This window comes from Alligator mississippiensis, chromosome 3, assembly GCF_030867095.1.
Source record: "Alligator mississippiensis isolate rAllMis1 chromosome 3, rAllMis1, whole genome shotgun sequence".
Classification (NCBI taxonomy): Eukaryota; Metazoa; Chordata; order Crocodylia; family Alligatoridae; genus Alligator; species Alligator mississippiensis.
In genome coordinates, this window is record NC_081826.1 from 276956858 (window position 1) to 276966976 (window position 10119).

Consider the following 10119-nt stretch of genomic DNA (forward strand, 5'->3'; position numbering starts at 1 on the left):
TTTGAAAATCATAAAATCATAGAAAATTAGGGTTGAAAGGGACCTCTGAAGGCCGTCTAGCCAAACCCATGTTCGAAGTAGGGCCAGCCCCAACTAGATCATCCAAGTCAAGGCTTTTTCTAGCCAGGTCTTAAGAACCTCAAAGGAGGGAGAGTCCACAACCTATCTGGTAACCTGTTTCAGTGTTTTATTACCCTTCTAGTGAAACTGTTCTTCCTAATATCTAACCTAAATTTCCCTAGAGGATGTTGCTCCTTGTTCAGTCATCTGCTACCACTGAGAGCAGTCTAGCTCTATCCTCCTTCAAACTTCCCTTCAGGTAGTTGAAGGCTGCTATTAAATGCCCTCTCAGTTTTCTCTTCTCTAGAATAAATAAGTCCAGTTCCCTTAGCCTGTCCTCATAAATCATGTGTCCCAGCCCCCTCACCATTTTTGTTACCCTCCACTGGACTCTCTCTAATACAGGGGTGGTCAATTATTTCGGGCGGAGGGCCGCTTACTGAGTCTTGGCAAGCCATCGAGGGCCACATGACAGGCAGCCAGGGGCAGATAAATATTCATTTTCTAAATTTTTTAGGGGCCCCATGGGCTGGATAGAATGGCCTGGTGGGCTGCATCTGGCCCACAGGCCACATTTTAACCACCCCTGCTCTAATATGTCCACATCCATTCTGTAGTGGGGGGCCCAAAACTGGACACAGTACTCCAGATGTGGCCTCACCAGTGCTGAATAGGGGGGAATAATCACTTCCTTTGACCTAATGGCAACACTCCTACCAATGTAGCCCAGTATGCTGTTAGCCTTCTTGGCAACAAGGGCAATTGTTGGCTCATATTCATCTCATTGTCCACTGTAACCCCCCAGGTCCTTTTCTGCAGAGCTGCTGCCCAGCCAGTCAGCCCCAGCCGGTACTGGTACCTGGGATTGTTCTGTCCTAACTGCAGGACTTTGCACTTGTCCTTCAATCCTCCAATTTGTCTAGGTCTCTCTAAATCCTAGACTTACCATCCAGTGTATCTACTATTCTTCCCCCCCTGCCCCCCCCCCTCGCCCAGTTTGGTGTCATCTGCAAACTTGCTGTGGGTGCACTCTATGCCATCTGCCAGGTCATTGATGAAGATATTGAACAAAACTAGCCCTAGGGCCAACCCCTACTGGACATAAAGCCATTGATTCCTACCCTCTAAGCCCAATGCCCCAGCCAGTTTTCTATCAACCTTACAGTCCATTCATCCAGCCAGTACTTCCTTATCTTGCCTGGGAGAATATTGTGGAAGACCATATCAAAAGCCTTGCTAAAATCAAGGTACACCATATCCACTGGTCTCCCTCCATCCACAGAGATAGTCACTTCATCATAGAAGGCAATAAGGTGGGTCAGGCATGACTTGTCCACCATGTGAATCCATGCTGACTGTTCCTAATTACCTTCTTCTCCAAGTGCTTAGAAATAGTTTTCTTGAGGATCTCCATGATTTTTCCAGGGACTGGGGTGAGACTGACTAGTTTGTAGTTCCCTGGATCCTCCTTTTTCCCTTTCTTAAATATGGGCACTATATTTTCCCTTTTCCAATCATCTGAGATCTCTCCCAATTACCGTGAGTATTCAAAGATTAAGGCCAGCAGTTCTGCAATCACATCAGCAAACTCTCTCTGCACCCTGGGGTGCATCCCATACAGCCCAATGGATTTGTATATGTCCAGTTTTTCTATATAGTCCCTAACCTGTACTTTTACCACTGTTGGCTGCTCATTTCCTCCGCAAACTTTGCTGTCAGGTGCAATAGTCTGGGAGCTGACCTTGCCTGTGAAGACTGAGGTGAAGAAGGCATTGAGTACTTCCACCTTTTCTGTACCCTCAATAACTAGATTGCCTCTCCCATTCAGTAAGGGACCCACACTTAGCCTGATCTTCTTCGTGTTACTGATATACTTGTATAAACCCTTCTTGTTATGCTTCACATCCCTTGCTAGCTGCAACTCTAGTTGTACTTTGGTCTTCCTGACTTCATCCTTGCATGCCCAAGAAATGCTCTTATACTCATCCCTAGTTGTTTGTCCCAGTTTCCACTTCTTATAGGCTTCCTTTTTGTGATTTAGTTTATTGGAGCGTTCCCTGCTAAGCCAAGCTGGTCTTCTGTCATACTCACTAGTCTTTTGTCGTACTCACTAAAATACACCATAGCCTTTAAAATCTGTAATCTTTAGCCACAGATATTATCTCTTCAGTTTTTCCAGTCCCATTATTATTACATTGTTTAGCATCTTCAGAGACTATCAAAGAACATGCTGAGCACATCTACAGGAGACATAGACTAATTAGCTCCACAGTAAACAACTTGGTATCTAAACATGTGGCCCTCTTAGGCTGTAGAAAACTAATAAACTCTGCAGCAGAGTAATACCACACATGTAGGCGCTGACGCGGCTGGATGGGACATTAAGGTGCTTCAATGTGGGGCTCCCTGCCGGCTAGCTCCACACTGGAGCACTCTCATGCTCCAGCCAGTCCCCCTGCAGCATGTTGAGCCAGCCAGGGCTGCTGCAACCTGGCTCAACATGCTGTGATCCTGGGTGCACATTCAAATGGCATGCCTGGGAGCAATAAATGCCAGTGAGATATGCAGCCAAGTTTATTGCTTTGGATAAATAGCACTTGTAGATGCACCCACTGAGTGTCTTCACTTCTCTTTCCAGTTTTTGATTTTAAAAAAATCAGTAATCATTTTGTCTTCATGGAAAAAAATATTACTTTGGTTCAAGCTTGTACTGAAATATTGGCATTTCTTTTTAAACCAATTACATTTTTCTTAAACTTGTTTTGGAAAAAACATCAAAATCAGTTTGAAGTTTTAAAGAATTGTAAGCAGCTCCAGCTATGCTTCTCTGTCCAACTGTTTTAAGAGTATTTTATGAAATGAACTAATCAATTACTTGATAGCTATTTGATACCTTAGGACCTGATTTCATACCTACTTGCAAATTTCAATTAATATATATTTTTATTTTTTAAATTTTCAGTGATGGAGAGATCTATGATGATATTGCTGATGGTATGTTGCACCTTTCAAATATAGCAATCATTATGTGTTATATTGCTAAAGCAAGTAACTTTATGCTTGTAGCAAACTATTGGAGAATACTAACTTTTTTGCATTTTCTTTCCTATTTAGATTGCATCTACGATAATGATTAATCCTGAATTTTGTTAATATGCAAGCTTCATTGACAATTAATGCCTACTGTTGATTTCTGATTGGCATTAAAAATCACCAAAGCTGATTGTTTACAAGTTAATAGGTGGCTACTCTGGTACTTGGTACATATGTGAAGTTTTTGTTAACATGTTTAGACCTCTAAATCTTTGGTACCTATTGTTTTGACTGATATTTCCTTGCTGTGATAACTGCTGGGTAATATGAATGACAGGTGAAGTTTTTACCGTGTGTGTCCCTTCTGCCTCTGCCATCCTACGTGGGGCCATATAAAACAATTCATCAGTAAAATTTACCAGTGATGCCTATTCAGTGTGAACAGAGATATGTGGAACACTATATTCTGATTACAAGAATGAGACAAAAACACCTGCAATGACTGCTCTTTTTGGGAAGGAAATTATTGATAAAAATGCCTGTCAGTAGTGATGGGATCACTGTTGTAAAAACTGGAAATCAAAGCAAGCATCAAAGAAGCTCATATATCCTTGAACTGCCATTCCAATTTTACTTGTGAGGGTGACAGTAAGACACAGCTGTGTTTTTCTACAGCTAAAATTTTAGATTATGGTAATAATAGATTATAGTTTTCTAAACCTTTTAAAAAATATTTCATATGTACTTTTGAACTAATTAATACTGCAATAATAAATATAAATTAAATGTTTTTGTATGTCTTATGTATAGTGCTCTGAGATACAAGCAACAAATGATTCTATTTAACTTTGTAGCATATTGATGTAATCTTCCAAATATTTAGCCTAAAATGTAGCTCTTTGATTAATTGTCAAGTTAATATTGTAATTTAGAGATGAAAATTGACTTAAACTTGTGGGAAATAGCCTCTTGTTTTAAGATTCTGATAATAAAATATCTCCTTTAAGTATTGCTTTCTTATTCTAGAAACATGTAAATGAAGAAGTACAACTTCACTGTAATAAAAACTTTTCCTACGACAGTGTCAACATCTTTAGTGATGCCGTTATATAAATGAGCAGGTTGTAAACTGAAATCAAATGAACCATGAACCATTTTTTTTCCCCCACTTATTTGCATATCTGAGATCTGTTGAAAATACAATATCAACAATGGATTCTGAATATAGTAGAGCAAATATTTAAAAGATGACATTTTATTTGTAGCTTCTACATTCTTATATTGGCAGTTTTATCTAGCAAATATCTATGTAGAGAGAGGTAGGTAGCCTGAAGTCAGACAGAAGGCAGGGGAGGGTGGCATCTTAGAGACTAACTGGTTCAAAGAGGCATGTAGGCTAAGAAAATAATACATTGTCTACAGAAACTTATGCTTCTCTAAACCAAATACTAATGCAGTTCAGTCAGCACAAACATATAATCTGTAGACAGATTATACTGCTCCCATCTAAAACACAAGATGTTTACTGTGCAGCTGCCTAATTAGCTCCACAGTAAAGTCTCAGCATCTACATGAGTGACCCTATTAGGCAACGGAAAACTAACTCCACTGCAGGTTAGTCCTTGTAAATACAAGTATTATCCTACAACGACATTCTTTAGTGCACAGCAATGCACATGTAGACACTGACAGGTCTGGCTGAGGCATCAGGGTGTTTCAGTGCAGGGCAGCCTGCCACCTAGCCCCATACTGAGGCACCCTCATGCCCCAGCCAGCCCCTCTGTAACATGTTGAGCTGAGTCAGAGTAGCCTTGGGCTGGCAGGCTGACCCCCCCCAGGTCCCTGCCAGCCAGGGCTGCTCCAGCCCAGCTCAATGTGCTGCCGTCCCAGGCACATGTGAAGACTCTGGCGTGATGTGTGTTGGAGCTTATTCATTCGCATTAATTTCACATGTAGACGCTCCCATACTAATGCAATTTACCCATGTTGAAACTGAAGCATGATACACCAGTGCAAGTCAAATCTCATTACAGTTTAGACTGCATAACCTAGGTGAAATCTTGGACAACAGAAATCAGTAGGGCTGCCTATACAAGTGCTCTAAGTTGAGTTGGGGGCATTTTAATTGGAGCCTAGGCAGCCACTCTAATAAAAACAGCTTGCCATCACGGCCCCACCCCTGCATTTCAAAGTGGCTGTGGGTGTGCTTTAACTAAAGCTCATTTGACAAGGTTTAGTTAAAATGCTCCTGTGGCCATTTTTAAATGTGGGGGCACTTAATACATGTGATGGTGAGGCAAAGCTAGAGCGTTCCAATTAGAACACGAACAAGCACATCTATAGGCAGCCAAGGAGTTTTGCCATTGACTTTATCAGAGTTAGAATCTCCCACTAGGGTGTGTACCAGGATTATTACACCTGTGGTTTATCCATTGATAGTGCTAACCACAACAGATCTCCAGTATAATTCAAAATTATGAACAATTTATTTCAATGCAGTTATTAGCAGTTTGGTAGCAAATGTTCTCTACATTAAAACTATATTCTGTAAAATGTAATCCAGAATATACTGACAATCACAGATTTGGATAATAAACCAGAGCCAATTTTGAAGTTGTGTTAATAAGCCAGGGCATCTAGTTCTATAGCTTGATGTTCAGACCAACATATATATATGCAAATACCTATTTTAAGTATTTAAGCACTGGTGTCAGCACCCAGATTTGAAATGTAACCTCTGTACTTTCAGTACCATGAAGGCTATTTAGCAGCAGCAATCTGTTTTGTTTCTTTTTCAAGTGTATTTCAGGGATGTGCCAGAGGGCTGAGCTACAGTTCAGACATTAGAATGTAAAGGCTACCTGCCAGCTAGTGAACAGGCCAAATATCTTCATTTCTATTGACCCTAACATACTAACAAAAAAGTTTAACTTATAGTCTGTGTAAATGTCTAACTTTTCTCCCATTGCATCAATGGTAAAATTGCCCATGCTTTCAATAGAGGCAAAATCATGCTTGGACTTTTTTGTGTGTAAAATTTACCCCCATGTAGAGAGAAGCAGGATTTGCACAGAACAGAAATCACTTCTTGTCCTCTTGTGCCAAGGTAAATTTCACATTTTGTGAGACTTCTGGTAATACTTTTTAATGTTTTTTACGATTTCTGACTACCAACAATATGGAGCATAACCATAACATGACAAATGGAGATATTATATTACCTCATAGATCATAATGCAGTGTAAGTAATACAGTCTTATGAAATGTATCTTATGATTCTATAAGTTGAAAATCACTGGAGTCATTTATTAAAGTACAATGTGGATCATTATGAAATGTGACTGATGCAGACTGATGAAATAGATTATAGACTATTATAAACTGCAAGTCCTTGGAGTTATTTACTTTTATTTTGATTATTTCACCAATGGCATTTCCTAGATGCAATATTTTTTCTTCTAAATAAAAGTGTATATTTCCAATAAATATGTGAATGCATTGTCTCATACGAAAACAGAAGAGTGGTGTCTGAAAATAACTTCTGAAAATTGCTGTTGAGTAACAGTATGAAAGCAAATGTTACTAATGTTGTGACAGCACATAACTACAGGTGTGATCTTACTTTGTTAGCAATGATTTTTAGAATACAAAATGTAAGTAGAAAATTTTCAAGTAGAAAAGTCTATGCTTATATATTATTGAAAATCATAAAGTATGGAACAGTTTAATAAAGATGATGTCTTGGGTTTTCTCTTTTGATGTGTATTCTTTTATCTCCAAACTTTGCAAGAGAGAGGAAAAGTTGCTGGAATTTTTTGGACATTTCTAGCCTCAAAATCCCATACTCCATCCACAATCCTGGAGTAGCTGGATATGCCTGTTAAAATATTCAGCAATTAAATAAAGTTCTCATTAAAAATTAGCTCATTAGACTTCAGCATCAACATCCAAAGGAGTTGAACGGGGCCAGTTTTAGCTTATTTTAGGATGAAATAATGTTTCTTGTACAGTGTTGAAGTAAACAGGATTAGCACAAAGGAGGTGCAAGGTGGGAGGAAAAGAATCCTCCATCCAACTCCATGGCTTTGGAGCTGTTTCTCTGCTTTTTACTCCAGGTAACAGAGCAATATTAGTGACTTATTTTCAGTGTTTTCCTGAACATGAGCTTTAGAGTTTGGATCCACGTAACTGCAGACCCTCTTGGTACTCCTTCCAGTATGACAACTCAGAGCTCCCCTATGTATGTTTCCTTTGCACAATATTATTCTATATCATCACTATTAATGCAGCAGAGTTCTGGAGATCCCCTCACATTTCTGTCTTTCTGTGGGGCTGAGTCAAATTTGGTTTTGGGTGCTAGCTCTTCAGTCTATCTATGTATCTGAGCCCTGAGCTGGTTCAGAAAGAGAAGAATATATTTTCAAACCAGTTAATTACAATTTTAAAAATTGTAAATGAAACTTTGATTCTGAAGGCCCCTGAAAACAATGCTGCTATATATTTTCCTTATGACTAGTCCAACATGTATATACCACAGTCCCATAATCATTATCATACTGTGCAAAATATGCCTAGACCATTGCTACGGTGAAAAAGTCATGAAGTCAAATGTTTAAATGCTTGGAAGTGTACAAAACAGCCTTAATTCAGATGTTATATGTTCACATCTTAATTTGTGTGTATGGTTTGTAATTAATTATGATATTTTTTTCCCCCATGAGATCCCTACCTCGTTTAGTGTACAATCTGGATGATACAGAAAAAGACAGCTTTCTGCTGTCATCATTCAATTGGTGCATATCTTCCAAACTCTATGTCGAATTCAAGATTATTTCTTTATGTGTTTTTCTATAGTAGAAAACACACATTGCTGTCTCAGAGCCTCACAAGTATGAGTGAATTCACAATTCTCTAGTGAGAAAGTAACATTTTTCCTATTTCAATTTTTGGTATAAGGAAAGCAACCATCACAGTTTTTTGGAAAGTGTTAATTAGTTTTGGGTGCATAATTGACTTCAATACTGAAAGCTAAGATAATTGTGTGCTGAAGTGTTTGGCTGAATTGGGGCCATGCTGGCCATTTTAATTTTTTTTTCTTTTTTCCCCTTCCCCTTTTGGTTTAAAAAAGATGGAAAGAGGAAAATGCTCATGGTTAGTATATCTAACATTTATATTTTGAAATTTATACTTCACTGAGATTAATAAAATCGCCTCCCACTTTTAATGCTCTTACTGTCTGGGCAGAGGGTTTTCAGTGGACCAATTGCACAGTGTATCTTTTTATGCTCTGATAGTTGCAACATTGTAAACTAATTATATTTAAATAAAAGCCTAGACTATATTAAATGTTGTGCAATGCAACAATTACCGAGGACAAAAAAATAACACTGCCTGGACTTAATTGCCCCCTCCCCTTGTTTGTGATATCAGTACAGAGTTTGTCTGTTTTGTTGTATGTTTTTTGGTGGGGAAAGGCTTGGCTTTGAGGATTTGTTTCTTGTTATTTGAAAGGGACATTGATAGTTCCTTTATGCAAAGCATCAGCCTGAGAGCCCATGTTTGGCTAGGTGGGAAGGAAGTAAAGTGATGTCACAAAGAGTACCTGGCTTTTTGAGGCTCTAATAAAATCTTACCAGCTGCCTATAAACATGCTTAGAATTTTTTAAATTATGTTTTTCTTTGTCCTCCTCAACCTAAGCAAAAGCACTGGGGCTCAATTATTACATCTTACTAAATTTATGAAGTGTCAGACTAGGCTTTTTATGCTGCAGCTCTGGTTGAAAAGAATGTGGGAAATTGTTCTTTGTTTCTTTTAACTTGCAGGCAGCTGTAGAAAAGTTGTTTAAACTTATCATTTTCATCTTTAGGCAGAGACCAAACACAGACTAGATTAGCCTAAATGTAAATGTTTAGGCAAGTAAGGAGTAGCTATGTAGAAAAGGTTATAACAAAAACTTTACTATAGGGTTTCTAGAGTAGTATCACCAAACCCTTCAGCTCAAGCATCATGAGCCAGGCAGACAAAAAAAAGTTCAAGACTGGCTTTGTTGTTTCTCGGTTGTTTTCTGGTTTGGCCCCTGATATTCAAACTGCTAGCAGGAAAAGCCATCTGCTCCTTCATTTTTGTCCATGTGTTTCAGGTGGAAAATGTATACAAAATGCATATGCACGAACTGGATATGCTGCCCCCTTTTCCTCCTGATAGAAAGGACAATCTGTCCAGCTCCCTTCTCTCCCAGTCCTCCTCCATCCATCCTATTGGGCACTCTCTCCAGCTCCTTCCTTTCTCTCCTGCTTTGGACATCCTCCCAAGTCTCTTCCAGCTGCCCCAGGTAAGGACATCTCCTATCTCTATAATGACTGAAGAGGGGTATTTTCTGTCACTACTCATGGCTGTGCTTCATATCATAGTCTCCTCTGTCTGATCCATTTTCTGCCCCTGTTATTTGTTCTTCTACTCTCTGTCCCTGTTCAGTGTTATTTTGTTTCCTGCTTTCTTGACAATGGTGCTCTGTGTCTTTGACCCTGGCACTCCTGACCCTTCTTTAGTGCTTCCCTATTCTTGTGTTATTGCCTCCACTCGTCCGGGCTTTCATTTTTTTCTGATAGTGCTGTTTAAAGTCTCTTTCATGAAAGAGTCTTAACTCTTTGGGTGACAGCAGCAGAGACTCTATGACTCAGCAGCCACCAAAGAGAATTACAATTCTCGTATTTTGAGGTCCGTGGTATTTATCCCATAGGACTTGAAATTAGGCCAAATGCATGCACCTTCCTTCTCTGTTATCTGGGTGGGTTTTCTATAGAGTTTGAATTGGGAAGCAGTATATGAGTAAGTCATAATGACACTTCTCATTGCAGCAGCTAAAAAAAAATGCAAAAGGAAGCTGGTGATTTGTTTTTCCCATCCTATCACTTTTTTTCTACAGCTTTCAGTCCAGGATTGGATGTTCACAAGCCATCCCTACTGTCTCTGCACATGTACTTTACTTATGATGTGCTTTGACCTGAGTGAGTTTGCTCAGGGGA

The 10119-nt window shown here is 39.2% G+C and overlaps 1 protein-coding gene across 2 annotated transcripts in view; it reads left to right on the forward strand.

Moving 5' to 3' along the window:
• The window catches only part of FYB1 (FYN binding protein 1), a 91991-nt gene extending 85152 nt beyond the window's left edge, over window positions 1-6839 (forward strand). For both annotated transcript variants that reach the window (XM_019495848.2, XM_019495849.2), the window contains exons 18-19: window positions 3023-3054; window positions 3175-6839. In XM_019495848.2, the coding sequence (XP_019351393.2) occupies window positions 3023-3054; window positions 3175-3197 (55 nt within the window). In that variant the 3' untranslated portion in view covers window positions 3198-6839. The remainder of the gene's footprint in view (window positions 1-3022; window positions 3055-3174) is intronic.
• The last annotated feature ends 3280 nt before the right edge of the window (window positions 6840-10119 follow it).